The 21517-nt window shown below is 37.7% G+C and overlaps 1 protein-coding gene across 1 annotated transcript in view; it reads right to left on the bottom strand.

The window, feature by feature from the left end:
• Positions 1–9290: 9290 nt before the first annotated feature.
• Positions 9291–21517, bottom strand: part of rps6ka5 (ribosomal protein S6 kinase, polypeptide 5) — a 41061-nt gene continuing 28834 nt past the window's right edge. Inside the window, exons 15-17 of the mRNA XM_067455412.1 lie at positions 17136–17295; positions 16882–17045; positions 9291–16528 (exon numbers count right to left, since the gene is read on the bottom strand). Of these exons, the coding sequence (XP_067311513.1) occupies positions 16253–16528; positions 16882–17045; positions 17136–17295 (600 nt within the window). The 3' untranslated portion in view covers positions 9291–16252. The remainder of the gene's footprint in view (positions 16529–16881; positions 17046–17135; positions 17296–21517) is intronic.

A 21517-nucleotide genomic window follows, 5' to 3' on the forward strand; every position in this document is an offset into this window, starting at 1 on the left:
GATGTGTTACACTGTTCATGATCTTCGGCGGATGGAGATGCTGATCGCTTTTGGGGATTTTCTTCATACAAATCAATCGTTTGGCCTCGGAAAACTTGGATTATTTAACTTTTTGAATAACTCGTAGATGCAGACGTATGTTATATCCTGTGTTTTATATCATGTTCACACAAATGGGTAGGTTTAGGGATGGGATGGGGTTGGGTTACATGTTAAGCATGTCTAAATAGCGTAAATAAAATAAATGTAAATAAAATTATGCTTGCTGATTAAATTGAAAACACACTCCAACATGTCATAATGGCAAAATCATAAACTAATACAATTTCACCATGACGATAACATTCCCAAACCCAGTGCGTCTGTGTATGACGCCAAAGGTTTCTCACTGAAATGAATGGAACACCCAGCGCATCGAAACATGACGCCTTGGGGTACCTTTTGCGTCTTAATTGTGACGCGGAAGGCACTTGACCATGCTTCAGAGTTCTATAGAAGTCTATCGGACTACCCTGCGCGTCGAAAATTGACCAGAAATTTGTCAACGCCCAGTTCGTTGAAAAGTGACGACAAGGGGTCCGGGTCAAGCGTCCATATGTGACGAGTTGGGTGTGAGAATGTGTTGATTTTACATATTATTTTGGACCTATTCGCCAAGTGGCCTTGCAGCGTCAGTTGCGTCGCCTCTCTACTTGGGATAGTAAAGTGTCCACTGGATCCACACCAAAGACTTTAGATCATAGAGACTGTAAAAAAAAGATGGATGAAGCACTTTCTTTCATTGAAACCGCCAATGCACCAAGGTCGCGATGACATCTTGCGCAAATTAGGCCTACATCGTTCAGAGCCCGAGAAAGGGGCATGATCCTACTCAAACTCCTTTTTACATGTCCCCTGAAAGTAGCTGACTGATCCAAGTTTGATGTCTGCTGATTGTAAAACAACTGAAGGCTTGTTAAAATAAGGTAAATACAACTACTTATTATCACATAGTAATGAAACTGGAGCCTCCATCGGTGACTACTTCACTCAAAGAAGCTGTCACACACCCGTTTTACAGCATCAAATAACTAATCATTGAGATACCTGCCTTAAATGACAGAATCCATATTTGGACACATTTTATTTGAAGTGTAATTTGATTGTTCAGTTTGCCTCATGTCTTATTGCAGTGAGAGGGTGGGGTTTATGGCTTCCCTTTTGCAGGATGTGCGGCACACTTTATTATGAATAAGAGAAAGTGCAACACACAATATGCATATTGCACTTTTACTCCAGGAGTAAAAGTAAGGTCCTGCCATCTGAATAAGAGAGCCATTCAACAACTGGTAAAGTCACTGCAGCTGCTGTTAGAAAGTCCTAGAACAACATATGCCCATGCTGGTCCAGCCAGTTTTTTTAACACTATTTGAGTAGGCTATATAAAACAATACATGGGACAGTGTACCGGTATTTCAGATTTTAAATGTTATACTGTGGCAAGCAGTTTTTTATTTAATTTTTCTATTCAAGTAGACAGGACTTGGTATTGGATGCCCTATACACTCAACAGATATCCCTTGAAAGGGACTTTGATCCATATTTAGAAAGTCACCAGAAGTAGTAGCCTAACATCTGGGTAGGCTACTTTGTGCTTGCAGCTTTATGAATACTGTGAATTTGCATATTGCATATTGGAATGTAGCCTAAGACCACATTTAATGTGTTTCCTGCATTTTACAAACATATGACATAGCCTAACATTATGTAGCCTACTGTATTTTGCAATTCAAGAATGTTGTCTTCCTATTGTGACGATAATAGCCAATAAATCACCTTTTACAAACATATTGCAACATCAGCGAACAAAGAGTTAACAGATCACTAGATTTTCAGATCACAAATTTTGTTGAATATGAGTGGTTATGTAGTCTACCTAACACTGTGACTGGACATCCCTTAAAGCCAAAGAAAAAGCTTTAGCAAACACAACATAAAGCGCATTGGGCCATTAACGTTCAGCTGGAGTATTGTGACAGTCTCTAATTCTGATGAGCAGAAGTAAATCGCTTCTATATTTCCACCGCTGATATCACAAAGCCATTCTGACAGATATGCACATATGCGTCATATTCGCTACAATATCCACGAGTGTTCTCCACTCGGCGAGAGCTCGCGCAATCACTCACGGAGACACTTATAGCCTGCATGGGAGCGGGGCTGAGTGACTGAGAGAATGAGGGCTAAATTAAGAGCTCTCTCTATTTGCTATTGTTAAAACAGCATTCTGCTGATGAGCTCAACTTCACGCTTTTAAAAATCATATTTTTCGGTGTTTTGTTTTTCCGATATTATATATTCATACTGACATCTTTGCTTTTTTTACCACGCCGTTCTCTCTCTCGCTGACTGTCATTCAAATTCATGTTCTCAAGGACCCAGTGCACACAAGGCCTGGTGAATAATAGGCAAACCCATTTATCGGCAGCCTTTGTTTTTTTATTCCTCTTTCCCCCTTTGGGAAAATCTGAGAGGCCATGTTCCATGTAAGATGGCAGCTGTCTCCTGACCATTAGCATTGCAAATGAGGTCAGAAGAGAGAGACCCTCAGCCCAGCATTTAGGGGCCAGAGACTGGGTCTCAACAAGCCCCATAGACAGACGTTGAGCTCCGTCCAGTTTTGTCAAAGTGAAGGGTGACTGTTCAAGAGAGTAATTGGTCATTTGCACACACAAAAAAAGCACAGCATTTATTGCATGACTCAAAAGAGGTCTAAACAGAAATGAGCGACGAACAGGACTTCACTGGTGTTGTGTTTCATTTCTGCTGTTTTTTCTGATGTGAAGATTGTATGAAAGTGTTTGTGAAAAGTGCTGTGCTGTACAAAAAAGAATCTGATGGTGTAATTTGGTTTCTGTCTATAAAACAAAAAGGCATGCTCTAAAATTCAAATGATCGTTCAATTAGCTTGTTGCCGCTTTGGGAAAAAATACATATAGTATGGTGGCACAATTGTTCTCAAAGGCTGCACAAACCTCAGCGACCAGCACAGCGACTCACAGGTGATTGTTCTCCGAACCCTCAGCAAGCGCTATTGTCATGGTAACCGGAAAGTACTTCAGATCACAGAGGGCGCGCGCGCGCACACACACACACACACACACACACACACACACACACACAATAAACAACCTCCAGCTAAGTTTGGTGAGCCCCAAACCCTCTAAGTAATCAATGTTGATTAACTTTTCCTCTTAATTATACTTAAAGGAATAGTTTGACAAACAAAATTAAATTCTCTCTTTACTCACCCTCATGCTATTCCAAACCTGTATAACTTTCTTTCTTCTGTGAAACATAAAGAAAGATATTTTTAAGAATATTGGTAACCAAACAATTTTGGTTCCCATTGACTTCCATTGACGTTTTTTTTTTTTTTTTTTTTGCCCATAACAATTATTTGGTTACCAATATTCTTCAACATAGCCTATCTCATGTTTCACAGAAGAAATAAAGTCACATGGATTGGGAACCAAAACTGCTTGTCAAAATGTATTTGTGTTTTGCAGAAAAAGAAAGCCTTTCAGGTTTGAAATAGCATGAGAGTGAGCCAAATTTGTTGCATAAACGTAGTAATTTTCGCACAAGCCATCTTCTAATGCACACTGTAATAATCTATTATATTTTTAGATTTGGCTGTCATGTGCTACAGAGGGCCAGATACATTAATAAATAAAACAACACTCGAGCACACAAATGACTTTCATTCAAATGAATGGCATGGATCAGTGAAATTGTTGACCTTAAATTACACAGCTAATATATTCTAATTGGGTAGACAGACACTCAAATCCCCATGCACAGCGGCATAAAGAGAAGGTGAAGGAGCAAAAGATTTACACTGCTGTCCTCACTGATACTATAACACGCAATGTCGCAAACACATGCACACAAACATTAACAGGCTAAATTTGATAAAAAAGATTTCTTGATTTTTATCTACACTAAGTAAAAGGAAAGCAATGTCAGACAGTATTGATACTTTTAGACCTGTTGCTGTGTTTGTCTCCATGAGAGCAGGCTTTGTGCTGAAGTCCCAAGCACCGGGGGGTTGTGGTGACCAAGCCTGGGTCAGCTCTGTCTGTTTAGCTTTCCATTAATCACATGATGGATCTGTACGGTGGACAGAGGAGACACACTCAAAACATCTACAAACTTTCTTCATGAGCAGATCCACACTGTAAAAAAAATTGGAATTTTTTTTGAAAATTTTTTCAATAAGTTATGTTTTTACATAGTTTTAACTCATCAAAATAAGTTAAGAAATAATCAACTTTTTTATATAAGTTAAACAAGATGTAACATTTTTTAAAGTCAGTTTAACATAATCTTAGTTGAAATAACTTAAACATCCAAGTCGATTGTACTTAAAAATTTCAGGCTGTGACTTTTTTTTCTTTCTTTTTTTTACTGTGCATGTCGAACTACTGTGCAATACAATAGTACACTCTAAAAACAATTGGTGCTATTTGGCACTAATTGTGGTTCTTGGCTTGTAATCATAGGGGAACCACTTTTGGTGCCAAATAGCACTATATCTTTAAAGGTGCTCTATAGCACCTTTGTCATATGGTGCAATGTAGAACCCATAAGAGGTGCCATATCGCATTTTATTTCTTCCTCAATAATTATTTCTTTCTTCCTCAATAATGGTGCTAAATGGCACCAAAAGTAGTTATTTGGTGTGTAAAGAACCTTTAAAGGGGCTTGAAAGGTTCTTTGTACGGCAGTGGTGCTATATAGCACCTTTATCACCCCAAAGAACCGCTGAAGAACCATACAGGGTTCTGTATATGGTAACGGTGCTATATAGCACCTCAGTCATCCCATAGAACTGGTGAGGAACCGCTAAAGAACCACTGAATCACCAAGATTTGGTGCTATACAGCACTTAAAGTGGTTCCCCTATGATTACAAGCCAAAGAATCACTTTTAGTACTATATAGCACTCTTTTTTTAGAGTGTATAAGATATAAATATTCATATATTTTAAAAAGTAATTTATTGATGACAAAACTGAAGTCTTCAGTGTCCTGCAAATTTTTTTTATAAAATTCAGATTTGGTGCTCAAGAAAATATTATTATTATTATCAATGTTTAAAAAAAGTTGGAACGGTTTGGTTGAAACAATAGATAAATAGAAAGTTCAAATAACAGCATTTATTTGAAATGAAAATATTTTGTAAAATAATAAATGTTTTTATTGTCACTTTTTTTCAAAAAACTTTTGTTTTCATTTCATTTTTGTCCTTGCTGGAAAAAAAAGAATAATTTCTTTAACGTTTGTTACTTTAACATATAACTTATATTTGAATAAAAAAATAATTAACTAATAAATCATGTCCCTTTATTAATTTATTTTGAAAGTAGCCATATGTCAGTTGGTCATTTTCACAAAATATGGGGTTCAGGATCAATTATCCTTTATGTACTATGATACAGTATTTACATGGTTCTCCATTCTTTAAAGAATATCATGTTAACACTGTAAAAAGATTTTAAAAATAAGTTACCTGGTTGCCTTAAAATTTTGAGTTCATTGAAATTAAAAATTTGAGTTAATACAATGAACATTTTTAAGAGTCGACAACCTTTATTAAAATATATCTTAATTAAGATTTTGTAAGCATATTGGGTAATTGTGTGTGTTTTATCTGTAGTGATGAAGTGAAACATGCCAAATTTACTATTTTCATGATTTATTACATTTTTATGTTGCTCAGATACAATAATATTTTGAGTTTCTATTTATTGAACCAATTTCCTTCATTGTATCAACTAAACTTTTTAATTTCAGTAAAGTCAAAGTTTTAAGGAAATTAGGTTACTTACTTTTTAAGTTAAACCAACAATATTTTTTTACAGTGTAGGCCTCAGAATAAACAGAAAAATTTGATGCCATAAACATGTATAATGATCACAGAACTGTAGGATTTCCCTTCAGGGTCTGCGAGATTGAATCATTTTTAAGTTAGCTCCATTAGTTTCAAAATGCATTATTATTTTTTCTAAGTATCTGTATAAAAATTGGGATCATGTACAGTTAGATGGTAATTATCAAAAAACCTCCGCCAGAGTGGCCTCACAAATCTTTTCATATTCTCCATAGGTTAAAGGTACAGAAATGCATAGTCCTCAATTTGAGCTTAAACTCTTGCTGAGCGTCATTTCACCTCACTTCTCACCCTGCGACCCACGTTTGTGTGTGTGGGATTGCCATGGGGACAGCTGGGTGTGGGAAGCTAGAGCAAACATGGCAAGGCCTGGACGATGACTCCGACCGACTCACAAGGAGACAATAGAGGCTCCCATCGGAGCTAATGGGGACACATGTAACGGGATTACGGCTCTGGACACTGATGGTGATAAGGTTGGGGAGGGGGGGGAGACCACATTGGTAGCTACTACACTTCTACACACCTCCCCCTAGTCTGCCCCTCCTGCCGTACCCTGAGAACATCCCACTCAATCACATCCCACTGACACACTCAGCCACAGCAGGCCCATTCAGAGCCTCCAGGAGCACTCCAACCTGAACGGGCCTTTCCCACAGCCCGCTCCACCGAAAATCTCTGCTGAGTCTTTTCAAATTCCACTTGCCATATACAAGGCCGGTTAAAGGCAGCAGCTGTCTCATTTTTTTGTGTCGATAGTCAAAATCTGTACATGAAAAATCCAGTAAAGCAAGCATCACTATAGGGGTTTGATTTTGAACAACATAAAAAATACCATAAAAGGGTGTTTTGACATGTTCAATATAGAGCAGTAGATTAATCATGGAAATAGTTTAATTGTCTGGATCTACTACTTTATTAAAAAATACATTAACAAATGCAATTCATACATACAATGATTTGAATACAACTTTTCTATAATGAACATGTTTTAATTCCAGGGTTGGGTGCGCAAGGAAATCAAAAATGTCAGAGAAATACAACTGATATAAGTTCAAAAAGTTTGGGGTTGGGAGATTTTTTAAACATTTTTTTGAAAGTCTCACCAAGGCTGCCTTTATCAGAAATATGTGATATTGTGAAAAATGATTACAATTTAAAAAAATAATTCTATTTATCAGTATATTTTAAAATTGAATTTATCCCTGTGACACAAAGCGGAATTTTCAGCATAATTTATTCAATCTTCATGATCTAATTTGTTTCTCAAGTAAAATGTATCAAGGTCAGAAACAGTTACTTCACATTTTTGTGAAAAGTTTTTTCTGTCGCTAGTGCGTGCTGGCAGGAATTGAAGACAGGCAATTCAGTTCCCAAACAATACTCTAAAGACAGGCCGAAGGCAGACAGGCAACATCACAACGCATCTAAACATAATGCCGACCAGACAAGGAGTGCAGGGAAAGGAACAACTTAAGTAGCGACACTAACGAGCGTAATAGATGACACACAGCCGACACATATGAACTAATAATGATGGTAACTATGGGGACAGACGAGTGGCGGGACTCAGAACAAAGAAACGTGACAAATGAAAACGGAAAGTCCATGAACAAAACTAAACAAAATGGCGACAGTGTCAATAGTTTTAGATTAATTAAAACTCAAAAAACAGCATTTATATAGAAATCCTTTGCAACATTGTAAATTTCTCTTCTCACATTTGATCAGTTTACTGACCCAAAACTTTTTCACGACAGTATAGGTATCATAACATAATGAAGAATATAGTTTCAATAAAAGTATGAAATTCATGAAAAGAACTTTTTTGAGTAGTTTGCCATTGTTTTCATTATTACCGTGTGTGTGTGTGTGTGTGTGTGTGTGTGTGTGTGTGTGTATGATATATATATATATGAAAAACACTTTACAATAAGGTCTTAAATATTTATGAATATTTGTAGTTTTAAATAAAAATCTAGCTTATTTCAAAGTACATTAACTAACATTTGATTTTAATAATGTATTAGTAAAGGTTGAAAATTAAATCCCCCCCCCCCACACACACACAGTGAAGCAGTTTTGTTCAAATATTATGGCCATTTGAAAACAGATGTCAGCCAAATTTAAAGATTTTAAGTTGTTGCAATCAACAAAATAGAAACACTGGGAACCTATACACTTTTGTTGAAAATTGTGTACTCAGGTTTTTGTATCCATGGTTTCCATTTAAAAAGTAAAAAGACTCACTTTTGTCTTTCATTTATCTGATACCATTACTGTATCACAATACTGTCACAGTACTTTTTGGTAATGGAAACCCCCTTTCTAAGTGATTTTCCATAAAAAAAATATTTTGGGGGGTGGGGATAGATATAGAGACTTGCAAGCAACTTCTCAAAACTCCTTTCAAAACACCATTCTAGCAACAACTTAAGGTAAAAACACTTTATCAACACCCTAGCAACCATCCACAGCAATAGTATTGTGGCACTGACTTGTGCACTTCCTGGCAATGCTTCCCTTTTTTTCTCAGAAAATGTAAATATGTAGTTGACATTTATGATTGAGTAGGAGGTCCAGGCTAAGCTGTGGGGCAGCCCTTCCTCTCCTTTTTCTCCCGCAGCCAAATTCCTACACTTCTTCCAAGACACCCAGTCAATTAATAAGACATCGTCTCCTCCCCTTTGCAGCCCCCTGCACAAGAGGCCACCCAAGAGCGAGCAGCCCCATCTCTAAAGCAGCTTCTCTGGTGGCCCACTGGAATGCCGGGCGAGACAGGAGGGAAGGGCCTCGGGACTAAGGTGGAGAAGAAAAGAAAAAGTCCCATCACTGCTCGCCAGGGCAGCCTGGTCAAAATTTAAGGGAGACAATAGGAGATGTGGGTTCCATGCAGAAATCCCGTATTTCCCGCCATTGACTCCTCAACACCTCCCACTTTAGACCCGAAGCTCTTTCTGCTCTCTTTCCCATTCATTGTGTTTTGGAGCTCTTTACTAAGATACACCAACCTGTGCTCAAATCAACACACAGAATGATGGATATGTGCTTCAGTGGTTCGAATAGTAAACTGGGATACATCTCTTTGATGATATATGGCTCTTGACTTTTTTCAAGAGTTTCTTGTTGGATGAATCAGTATTAATGCCATGGTCGGATTCTTTAACGTGTGTGTGTGTGTGTGTGTGTGTGTGTGTGTGTGTGTGTGTGTGTGTGTGTGTGTGTGTGTACACTCATGTATCATAATTCTTCAGGGAGAAATGTCCCTAAAAAATCAGCATTTTAGACAAAAAAAAAAAAAAAAAAATTAAAACCCACATCAGAATAAACACACATATTACATGCTTTTTGTGAATTTAGAGGTTTTATTCCATTTGTGAAATTCTAAATTATATTACTCTTGTTAAATAAGATGTATTTCAAACTTTAAGCCCTTTTTTTAATAACCACCTCAAAACATATTTTGAATCACAAAACAAATGGGGAAACAGCTGCTAACAAGACCAGTTATAAAGGAGCAGACTTCTGACATCACACAGACAGTTGATTCAACTCATCTGTGACTAAACACTCATGCAAGACACTCCAACTCACATTTGTATCAACATAATGAACTAATATAACCACACAATCTTTGATAATATGACCTTTTCATGTATAGCGTGTCCTCTTATTACAAAAGAATATCATCTTAAACAAAGCACTGGACACATAAACAGGTTTTAGCCTACTGTGTGGTGAAATATATGGCTTAGCACTTACAAAACACATACACAGCATTACACCTCACTATAAATAGGGCTATTTTGGTGCTTTCAATCGTTATAGTTTAATAATTCAATTTAAATAAATGAATATGAGTCGAACTCTAGCCCAGCTAGATAGCTAAAATGCATTTATGATAAGCCATTTAGGTCTCATGTTCAAATATGTGTCTTCATGTAATGGCTAAACATTAAACATCTAGTGCACAGTGCACTTACAGAGTTTAAAGACATGAAAGCTCTTATATACATCCCATAATCAAAATGTTCTTTCCTCAGAAATGACCATCAATGCAAACAGTCTACCAAAAGCTGTGTAAACAGCGCCCCTTGGTGGCAGCGTTTGGTTGTACACTAGTAAGAAAACGGCCTGTGAAATTTCCCTTTAAATCTATTCACTCAAAACTCCCTTCGCAATTTAATGCAGCTTGTGCTGCAACAACTGAACATTAAAATGCAAAATAGCAAAAATACATATTTCAAAATTGATCATATTTGCAAAACATTACATTTTAGATCATCACGATCACAATATCTGAATTTGCTACGAAACCAAAAGTACTGCAAACTGGCAGTTATCAAACCCATAAAGAGCTGGACCGTATATATGATGTACATTTTGCATTATGATTTTTGGTGGCTTAAAAAAAGTGCAATGAAAGTGCCTGATCCATTTCTTCGTCAGGCGAAAAAAAGGCGTGAGGGATTGTGCAAGTAGGCTAATATGCTTCTTAATATGACTATAACAAACATAATTTATAAATGTATTTCACTCACAGCAGGAAATGCTGGAGGAAGGAAGCGCATAGACAAGAACCTAACCAAACCAACAGGGTTTTAAAGACTTTACTACAAAGAAAGTTAAAGCTCAGCTCAACAATTTTCACTGCTACAAATCATGACTTTGGTCTAAATAAAACGGATATGTAAATTATTCAACATTATAACCAATTTCAATAGATCCAGGAAGAGACAATTGCATTGACATGCACAGACGAGAATGAAAACATGGTAGCCTACAGGTAGCCTGCTCTGAGCTGGAAACACTAGCTGTGTTCATTTCACAATTCACATAATCCATTTTAAATTTTAAAGTGTTAAATGTTTTCCAATACCTTTGATTTAATGTAACTTTAATGGTTTTGAATAAAAGCTTTGAGTCAACACCAACAGTTTGCCTGGTCACAAATTAGCCAAAAACACAGACAATAAAGACTGAAGATAGAAGTTTGGGGTTAGTAATTTTTTTCCCATAGAAACAAGTATCTTATCCTCACCAAAGTTGCATTTGATCAAACATTTTATAAAAACTGTAATATTGTTGGTGGATTATTGCGATTTAAAATAACTATAAGGGGCTATAATAATTGGTTGTTTTTTTGCCTATGACAAATATGAATGACTGCTAGACAGTTTTTTTTTTTTTTAGTATAGAAAAAAAAAAAATCACAAAAATGTGATCTGCAGCCATTTTGTACCACCATGGCAATGTGGCATGCAAAGAAAATGAACTAATTCAAACAATCTCACAGTCATGTCTAAATAGTCTCTTTAGGCTTATTATAGGCCTAATCAAACTATCATAGCCTATTAAAGGTGTAAATTCAGTATTTGCCTCATCTGCTGACATGATGCCGAGCTAGTGCAAACATATTCGCATTGCTATGATAAGAAGCTTTCTTGAGCGCTGTCATTTTTGCATGTAACATTATGTGTTTTTTTTACTGAGAGGAAAGAGCACAGCACATATTTAGGTATTCATCTAACCGTCGTTCTCAGCAGCGTGGACGACGGGATGTTCATTAACAGTAGCTATCGCTACAAAGGTGTTTACTTTTTACTTTTACTTTACTACTTCTACTCAAAAAACGAAAAAGAACTTCGCCATGTGAGGCTCTCTCTCTCTCTCTCTCTCTCTCTCTCTCTCTCTCTCTCTCTCTCTCTCTCTCTCTCTCTCTCTCTCTCACTCACTCACTCACTCTCGCGCAAGCAAGTTGATGGCTTCAGTTCACTTAACGGCCACCGGTGTCACTAATAACACATATTTCTTAATTCTACAAAGAGCCCCTTTAAAATATTTTTAAATATAATAATGTTTTATCATCAATGTTGAAAATAGTTCTGCTGCTTAATATTTTTAAAGATGATTTCAAGATTTTTTGATGAACAAAATGTAACATCATAAATGCTTTACTTTCACTTTTGATAAATGTAATGTATAAGTGTTAATTTCTTTTTAAAAAAAAGGCCTAAATAATAGTAAAACAAAAAATCTTACTAACCCCAACTGGTAGTGTCAAAAAGAATGTTAATTTGTATTTGGGTGGCTAACATGATATTTTAAGACATTTTACAGCTTAAGCATAGCCACCTCTAAAACAAGGCAATTCTACTAAAGATAGTATAAAATGAAACTTCAAACTTTTCACTATGCATTAAATTTGAAAAAGTTTCCATGCAATTAAAAAATCCATTTACATTCCAGCATCAACTCAACTCTACAGCTTCAAATCCACAACTTCTTAAAAAACAAGGTGAAGTTTAGAAAGCAGAGCAGATGAACCGCCCAGAACTAGCCACTGTCTATCACAGATAAAAGCGCATGGGCCCCTTGGTTACATTTCACAACCAGACAACACAATTTACAATAACCCAAGAGCACTAAAATAGGACAAAAATAAAAGGAAGTGCACAGATCAAAGGAATTCAGTTTAAGGGCTGATGCTCACAACATGCTCACTCCACATTTATAAATGCTAAATGAAAACCCACGTCTGGCCTATAATCTCATAACAGCTAAAAACAAGCTAAAACAAAACACCCTAAAAACTTATCAGACAGTAAAGTAAGCTCCATGTTTGTGCAATTGGACGCGGGGAGCCGGTGGGACAAACAGCAGCACAGCAAATCATCTAATAAAGCTTAACTCCCAGAGGAGAGTTCTCTCTCTGCCTCCCATCATTCTTGTTCTATTAATACACCCAAACAAAAAGAGGCAGTAATGAAGGCGCTTCAGGGAGAACAGTGATGGGGAAGAGGCCAAATGTGGCAGCTTTCAGCCACATGAAAGTGAGCCGAGCTCCTGCTGTTCTTATTGCTCTTGTCCTTTGCCCCAGTTCGAGTGGGCAGGAGCACCAGTATGTGTGTGCTTGCATGCATGCGTGCCCACCGCTGGGTCCCGATCCAGCCCTCGCCATTTAAATGCTGAATAATGGGATGTCTCGTCTCGTCTCGTTTAGTGCACAAGAAGTGGAATGCATGATTTACTTAGAGACTAGAGCCTTACGACTGTCTCTAAAGACGGCAGTTATGTTCGTCCTGATGAGGCACTATTTATATTGATTATTTTCAAATGCATAAAGGTATTTCAGGATATGAATAGAGACAAAAATAAAAAAGGAAGAAAATAACATTTGCATAGCAATGTAGAGTTCAAGTGCCTTTCAAATAGTTTTGTAGTGCTTGCAAGATATGAATGAATAATATGGGACTTATGACTTATGAACCAAAAATAAAATCCAAACTGTAGAATACCACCACCAACTAGAAAATACTAACTACACACAGCGCATCACAGTGCGCCGAAGGCCGTCATAATTCGAAGGCTCCTTCGTATGTGGCAACGAAATGTGTCCTTCGTTTCACGAGCAATAAAGGGTACAACACATGGATCCTTCGTGGCCTAGCCTACCCCAGAATTCATTTTTTTTTTTTAGAGATTGCCAGATCACACTGTTAAACGCAAGTATTGGGTTTCAACCTGCTCAAATACAAATGTTAAAATAAATGTAAAAAACTAAAATTAAAAAGCGGTTCAAATGTTATATTATACTAAGATGCGATGTTATATCGTTTATATTATGCACAGAAATGGACCAAGGTGAACATATTTAGACAGGTTGTGAACCCTGTTTTGTTTTCAGACAGAAAGTAACTTTAAAAAAAACATCCAGAACAAACATCACTGCTGCTCGTCGACGGGAGCTGTCACAGTTGCTAGGCGACAAAAACAATCCTCCATAGGCTTGACTGTCCCATTTAACAACGCTCTGTCCGAACTTTGCGGCGTGACCGTTGAAGTCTACGTCCTTTGAAGGATGGAGTTTCTGAAAAGGGACACAGCTTTAAAAGTAAAGGTTCTTTATTGGCATTGACTTCAACATCCATGGAAAGTTTCCGTTGTTCAAAAGGTTCTTAATAGTGGAAAAATGTTCTTCATACTTAGAACAAAAATAGTTCTGATTAAGTTTCCCCTTTTCCACCTTGTCCATTCTTGAACCATTCTGCGCATTTCCACTGCAGAACAGGCCGTTCCAGACCAGAAAGATAGTTCTACTCCGGCCATTAAAACTTGCTGGAGAGCGGAGAAATGCTGTACACCACATTGCTCTTTATTTCTAAATAAAGAGAGACCCTGTGTGCGAGAGAGTGAGCGAATCAACGGTTTCAGTTTCAGTATCAATATATCTCCAAAAAGGACAGATTATAGTACCAGGAATTATGCGAGATGCCAATATACCAAAATCCCTCCCGTGTACTGTGAAAAGCAAAACAGAAGTGCCACACTGCCTGCCCCAACACTGGGATGCACACTGTTTGATTTTAGACTTAGGTCCGTTAAACAACACATAGCAGCATTATGTCACCATTCGTTCCTCAAGTCTGTCAAGCCACGCAGCTAGTTCATGACAGGCTCTAGTTCACCTGGCCGAGAACAGGATCTGGCTCAGAGAACGCAAACTATTCTGGTGAAAAAAAGAGCTATAAAAGGTTCTTTAGGGAACCCAAAATGGTTCTTCTATGGCATCGCTGTGAAAACTCCCTTTTGGAACTTTTATTTCTTAGAGTCAAAACTGGTCTCAAGTCCAAGACCAAATTTTCAACGACTAGTCCAGAACAGCTCATTCGAGTCCGAGTCCAGGCTGAGCTCAAATGCTCCTGAAAATATCTGTCCAGATCTTGTCCAGACTTGAGTAATACAAGATTGCAGCTCAATGTCACAAAACCTCCAAGGTTTGTGAAATAGATGATGCAAAGATAAAAAAACTGCAAGAGCATCTTTTTTTAACACCACAGGCTGTACCACAGCCCGTCTTGAAGAATCAGTAAACTAACACAGCCACACAAAAAAAACACAAAGTGTCACCATCAAGCAGGAAGCCACATATGTCTTCTGGCATATCACTTCATTTCAGGCTAAAATGTGGCCTGCAGTCATGGTTATCTCTTCTAAGATAAGCATGCCATTAGACTTTGCAGGCGCATAGTTTATAGTCTACATGAACTGCAACCCATTCTATTTTCTCTAATATGTTGCATTGTTTTGCAATAAGTACATAAGTTTATCTACCTGGTTAAATTTTGATTAAAGACTACAAAACTTTTATTTTCTTTGTAATAACACCAATGAATAGTTAGAACCAGATGTATTAATAATTTAAAATGGGTCTATTTTAAATTCATGTTGACTTAAACATCTGTCTGCAGATTCATGCTCAGCCTAAACTTATACTCAGGTATAAAACCTTTAGTAATGGAATCCAACTTCCAAGACAACATCTCCAGCGTTTTCTCTTTTAAGGCATGGTCACATTAGCAACATTTTAGCCAAAAAGTTACAAATGTTCCATTGTCTACTGTCATCTACTGTCATCTACTGTTATCTATGAACGAAGAAATACTCATAGAAGTCACTTTCAAACCAAGCAGTTTCTTCTTGGTCAATGTGGAAATCTTCTAAAAGCTTGAACCAAATACAAAACTGGATTTCAGACACACATTTTTCACAGAGCAAGGGTAGATGTGACCACACCTTCAGCCAGTGGCATTGTCTTCAACTCTTTAAAAATTAGCTCAAGTTCATAAACACAAATAAATAACCTGAGGAAAGTATCTCAACAGAAAATTCAAATAACATGTAACTGTGAAACAAGCGGTCTCTTTTACCTTGCCAAGGGTTAACTACATAAACAACAGTTCTACACAGAACACGGAAACTATTACACCTAATTGTTGCTACTTCAGTAAAATCTTTTGGAAGAAGTTAAATATGTGAATCAACAGCATAAAGCTCCCAGCACAAAAGTAGCTGTTATATTTGGTATATACCAGTTTGTCAAATATTCCAAATATCTATGATATACCAAATTTAAGAGAAGTCTGTATAAACAATAAATTTTCTTTTAAATAAATTCTTTGTATATTTTTTAAAAATACATATTCCTTATCTCTCTTCTTTTTTTTTTGCCTGAAGCAAAGCACCTGGTCTGTCAGAACGCTGCAAAAGCAGGCTTTTCTTCTTTCTCCATCATTGGAAGGTCTTGATGCTCCTCAAAGTGAACTTCTCTCTTGTGTTTGAGACACTGGACTGGATGCAGTGATATTTAGCCATGCAGGACTTGAGCCAGATGTTCGCTCCAGCTCGATCTTCAGCGCTCATGGTGTGCATCTATTGCTAATGATGGATTTGAGTTGGTCCCCACATGCAAAATCTGGAGTTGTACGCCCTTGCCAGAGTGTGAGGAGAAAGAAAGAGACAGTTTGAAAGTGTCCGATCACTCTGTAAAATGGAGTTCACCCTGAGAGGGCTCTTCATCAGGGCCCAGAGTGAGAGGAGGACTCTCGGAGGCCTGGGGAATGATGGGCATCTCTCCGCCCAGTGGCATCTTATCCTGAGACTGGGAGGAAGAGGAAGAGGAGTGCGTGCTCTCGCTAGAGCTACTGCGGGTCTCTGTGCTGGTGCTGGTCTTCTTCATCTTCCTGCGTTTGGCCAAAGGAGCCTTGTCAACCGTCTGAAGTCGGAATCCCTCACGCTTACACTTATTAAAGGCCTGGGGAAGACATAACCGATCCAAAATTACACTTATAATATACAAAGCTTACTAAATTGTATTATTATTATTTTATTAATATCATTATTATTGTATTTTTTTCTCTCTAATTAAAACAGGAATTGTATTTAACAGTTACAAAAATAACCTATAAAAGTTAAACACTTATCCAAATTTCCTACCCTGCATTTTGAATGTAATTTGCTCTACAATTTGCATGTAAAATTTAAACGAAATGGCCAAAATATCTTTTATGTTGTATGCCATGACAATTTATCCTAAACAATTATCCACACCGCTCCCCGCGTTACTCTTTTACTCTTTATTTTCTAGTCTCCTTCCATTTTTCTTACATTGAAGGTGGCTTTGAAACAAGAGTGCACTGATATGGTAGAAGATCCCAGGATGTCAGGGGTCATAAGAGGGTTGGAGGAGAGCTGACTGTCGTCCTGTAGCCAGGCATTATAGCGTAGGCCGCACATCTTTATCCGCTTGTCAGGGTCCACCGTCAGCAGCTCTGTACAATGAGAATGCAACACATTAACATTGAAGTTTTAACAAATGCAATCCTATGTACACTACAAAATGGTCTCCAGCTGTCTCTCACCTTGTATCAGATCCTTAGCCTGGTTGGACACATTCCTCCAGGCTTCACCTTCAAAAGAGAAGTCTCCTTGTTTGATTTTCCTCATGATCTCCTCTGCACTGGTGTGCATTAGACTCTTTCCCTGACACTGAAATGGGACCTGGCCAGATAGCATTGTGTACTGCAACAAAAATAATATAAATGCACCTTAATACAGAGTACCTCAAGGTTCTATCTAAGGACCATTTAAAATATTCTTCATATATGCTTCCTTTTGGCTTCATTATTTTGTTTTACATTTTATCTTCACTGTTATGTTGATGATACAGAGCTGTATATAACTTTAAAAGTAAACATGAAATAAAAAATTACCTAAATTATTTTTGAAATACCAACTGTTGCTATGGAGGGGAATGGTCCTCCACAATTGACCGTAAACACTTCGCTTTATCCAACCAATTACTGAAGTCCTTTTACATTTATAGGACATGTGTAAATTATGGCAGTAAAAGGGATTGTGTATGACTTTACAGCTATTGATGGTTACCCTTTTAAACCTTTTTTTTAAATTACAAGGAAGTTGTTTAAATGTAGAATGGTTAAAACCTATAAACATACCACTGGTTTAGAGAGAAAAAGAAGAAGAAGAAGAAGAAGAAGAAGAAGAAAAAAGAGAACAAGACAGTGTTTACATTATAAATGACCATACAGACTTTGTCATTTATTTATTTAGCAGGGGCCACACACATAGCATTACTGTAAATGTGCCCGAATAAGCCAAAGGCCATCTTTCGTTTCGTTTGTAGTTCCTGAAAAGAACACATTATCATTATCTACATAACCAAAATGTTTTGTTTGCTTAAGCCCTTAAATTTTACAAGCATATTAAAGCTGTTTTGAAGAGTTGCTTCTTCCGGCTTAGAGCTATTGGCAATCTGAAATCACTACAGGTCCTTTAAATGTGCCAACCAGCTGCTTCTCACTCACTGGTGGCACTTAATGTTTAAAGGTAATTGGACCTTCTGTGTTGGTGCCCTGAGGTCATAAAATAGCCTCATCAACACCTTTAAAATGTGTCTTAAAGATGCATTTTTTCGCTGCTAGGGGGTCGCTAACCTCTTAAACAATAACAGAGGCGTAGACTGATGATAAATTGGAATGAGTGAGGAATCATGAAACTTGTTGCCATACCGATGGATCTAATAATGTTTATGGAGAAATAATGTTTATGGATAAGTGAATGCATTCATGTTTTTTAACATGACAGTGGAAGAAAGCAGGGAGCGATAACTAATAAGAGACAGATATACTAATATTTCATCATGCGGATATTACGCCATTGACGGGCGACTCCCTCACACGCCCTGGTTCCTTGGTTAAATTTTTTGCAATTTTCTCATGATTTACAAACAGTTACAATATAGGATATTTTAAGTACTCAAATGAACAAACTATATATAACACTGACCTAGTGGTTTTTGGACATTTTACTGCAAAAATCTTACATATTACACCTTTAAAGGATTAGTTCACTTCAAAATAAAAATGCCCTGATATTTTACTCACCATTTACCCATCTCATTCAAGGTGTCTGTCTTTCTTTCTTCAGTCAAAAAGAAATTAGGTTTTTGGAGGAAAACATTGGAGGCAACCAAAATGTGAAAGATCCAATTCAATGTTCAAAGTTTCAAAGGGCTTCAATGGGCTATAGAGGCTCTACGGGGAATAGGGTCTTATCTAGTTATAGGGTCTTATCTTATCTAATAAAAATTATATACTTTTTAACCTAAGTTTCTCATCTTGTGCTGCTCTGTGGCTTGCCATGGATTGCGTAATCACGTTGGAAAGGTCATGCCAGATGTGATATGTGAAGATATGTATATGTACACTCACCTAAAGGATTATCAGGAACACCATACTAATACTATGTTTGACCCCCTTTCACCTTCAGAACTGCCTTAATTCTACGAGCCATTGATTTAACAAGGTGCTGAAAGCATTCTTTAGAAATGTTGGCCCATATTGATAGGATAGCATCTCGCAGTTGATGGAGATTTGTGGGATGCACATCCAGGGCACGAAGCTCCCGTTCCACCACATCCCAAAGATGCTCTATTGGGTTGAGATCTGGTGACTGTGGGGGCCATTTTAGTACAGTGAACTCACTGTCATGTTCAAGAAAGCAATTTGAAATGATTTGAGCTTTGTGACATGGTGCATTATCCTGCTGGAAGTAGCTGTCAGAGGATGGATACATGGTGGTCATAAAGGGATTGACATGGTCAGAAACAATGTTCAGGTAGGCCATGGCATTTAAACAATGCCCAATTGGCACTAAGGGGCCTAAAGTGTGCCAAGAAAACATCCCCCACACCATTACACCACCACCACCAGCCTGCACAGTGGTAACAAGGCATGATGGATCCATGTTCTCATTCTGTTTACGCCAAATTCTGACTCAACCATCTGAATGTCTCAAAAGGAATCGAGACTCATCAGACAAGGCAACATTTACCCAGTCTTCAACTGTCCAATTTTGGTGAGCTTGTGCGAATTGTAGCCTCTTTTTCCTATTTGTAGTGGAGATGAGTTGTACCAGTTGGGTCTTCTGCTGTTGTAGCCCCTCCGTCCGCCTCAAGGTTGTGCACAAATGCTTTGCTGCATACCTCGGTTCTAACGAGTGGTTATTTCACTCAAAGCTGCTCTTCTATCAGCTTGAATCAGTCGGCCCATTCTCCTCTGACCTCTAGCAACAACAAGGCATTTTCGCCGCATACTGGATGTTTGTACCTTTTTACACCATTCTTTCTAAACCCTAGAAATGGTTGTGTGTGAAAATCCCAGTAACTGAGCAGATTGTGAAATACTCAGACGGCCCGTCTGGCACCAAAAACCATGCCACGCTCAAAATGGCTTAAATCGCCTATCTTTCCCATTCTGACATTCAGTTTGGAGTCCAGGAGATTGTCTTGACCAGGACCACACCCCTAAATGCATTGAAGCAACCGCCATGTGATTGGTTGATTAGAAATTAAACAGGTGTTCCTAATAATCCTTTAGATGTGTTTATGTAATGGGCCTATTTACACTTGGTTATTTGTGCGTTTTTACTGATCAGAGCGATCCATTTTGTTACAAATGTTAACTGTAAACTGTTCCATTAACAACAGGCGACATAGCTGGGTCTCCACAAAACTGTAATGTAAACCTAATCTTCAATTCCTGTGCTATATGCAAATTCATGGAGTTTATATCAATGAAAGCATTAATGGTTTGATAGAACTGCACTTTCATTGACTTGAGTAGTTTAATTCTCACACTTTAATAGTATAATTAACTCTTAATTTAATAAAACAAGTTGTGTTACTATGTGGAATGATTACCTCAAAATGTAGATCTGTATTCAGATGGGAGGTACTTTATCTGAATGAAATACATACAGCTCTCTCGCTTTTGCCCACATTCCAGAAATTACCCATGCCATAGGTTGCCGCCCCCTTGTGCTAGACATTGCAAAAGTCATTGTGTCGTGGACAGATAAGTAATGTGCGTTCGCCATTGTCTCTATTTTTGTACAGCACAGCACTTTCAAAAACAACAGAAGTTGATCAGTGTGCGCTATAAATATATTGGAGATAAAGATTTTACTGTTATGAAAGTGAAAGAACAAAGAATAGAGAACATGTAGACAGCAAAATAAGCTCTCATCTCTCTCAGTGCTATGATCTCTCTCCGTGCTGTGCAGAGCTGCAGGGTCTCTCAGCTCACAGCCTGTCAGAAATCATCTCGTCAAACTCTGCTACACTACTGTTCTCCCCCCAGTCAAATCCTGCTCCCCTATACAGAGGGAGGCAGAAATGGACCCACAAAAATAACACGGCTAAGGACATCTTCCCCAGGCTCATCTCGCTATCTCCTCTCATCTTTCTCTCAATGAAGTTCTGGCTGAAATCCTCCGCTTAAGGGTAGATGTGATGACTCTGATCAGCAATGCTAAGCTGTTTGGGAAAGGGCTAGATACTTTGTTTATTTTGGCTGGTGTTCAACTGAATGAGTGTCAGAAACAGCAAGACATGGATTCATATTCAAAAGGAGTAAGTCATTTGCATAAAGCAGGATAAAAGCTTGTGAATACAGAAATGGAAGAAAGTACTCATATATTTTTTATTTTCATTAAAAAGAATGAACAATGAGAAACTTCCAAGTGACCAGAGTGGTGTGGGTCACATTTATTACTTGCCCCAGGGATAACTTTCCCTTGCTGCAGGGATGACATATTTTTTTAAGACCAAAACCAAAATACATTTTGGTCCAAAAATAACACAAACTATGACTTTATTCAGCATTGTCTTCTCTTCCGTGTTCATCAAACAAAGAATCAAAACGGTCATGAATCAGTGTAT

This window comes from Pseudorasbora parva, chromosome 10 (genome assembly GCF_024679245.1).
Source record: "Pseudorasbora parva isolate DD20220531a chromosome 10, ASM2467924v1, whole genome shotgun sequence".
In the NCBI taxonomy this organism is placed as follows: domain Eukaryota; kingdom Metazoa; phylum Chordata; class Actinopteri; order Cypriniformes; family Gobionidae; genus Pseudorasbora; species Pseudorasbora parva.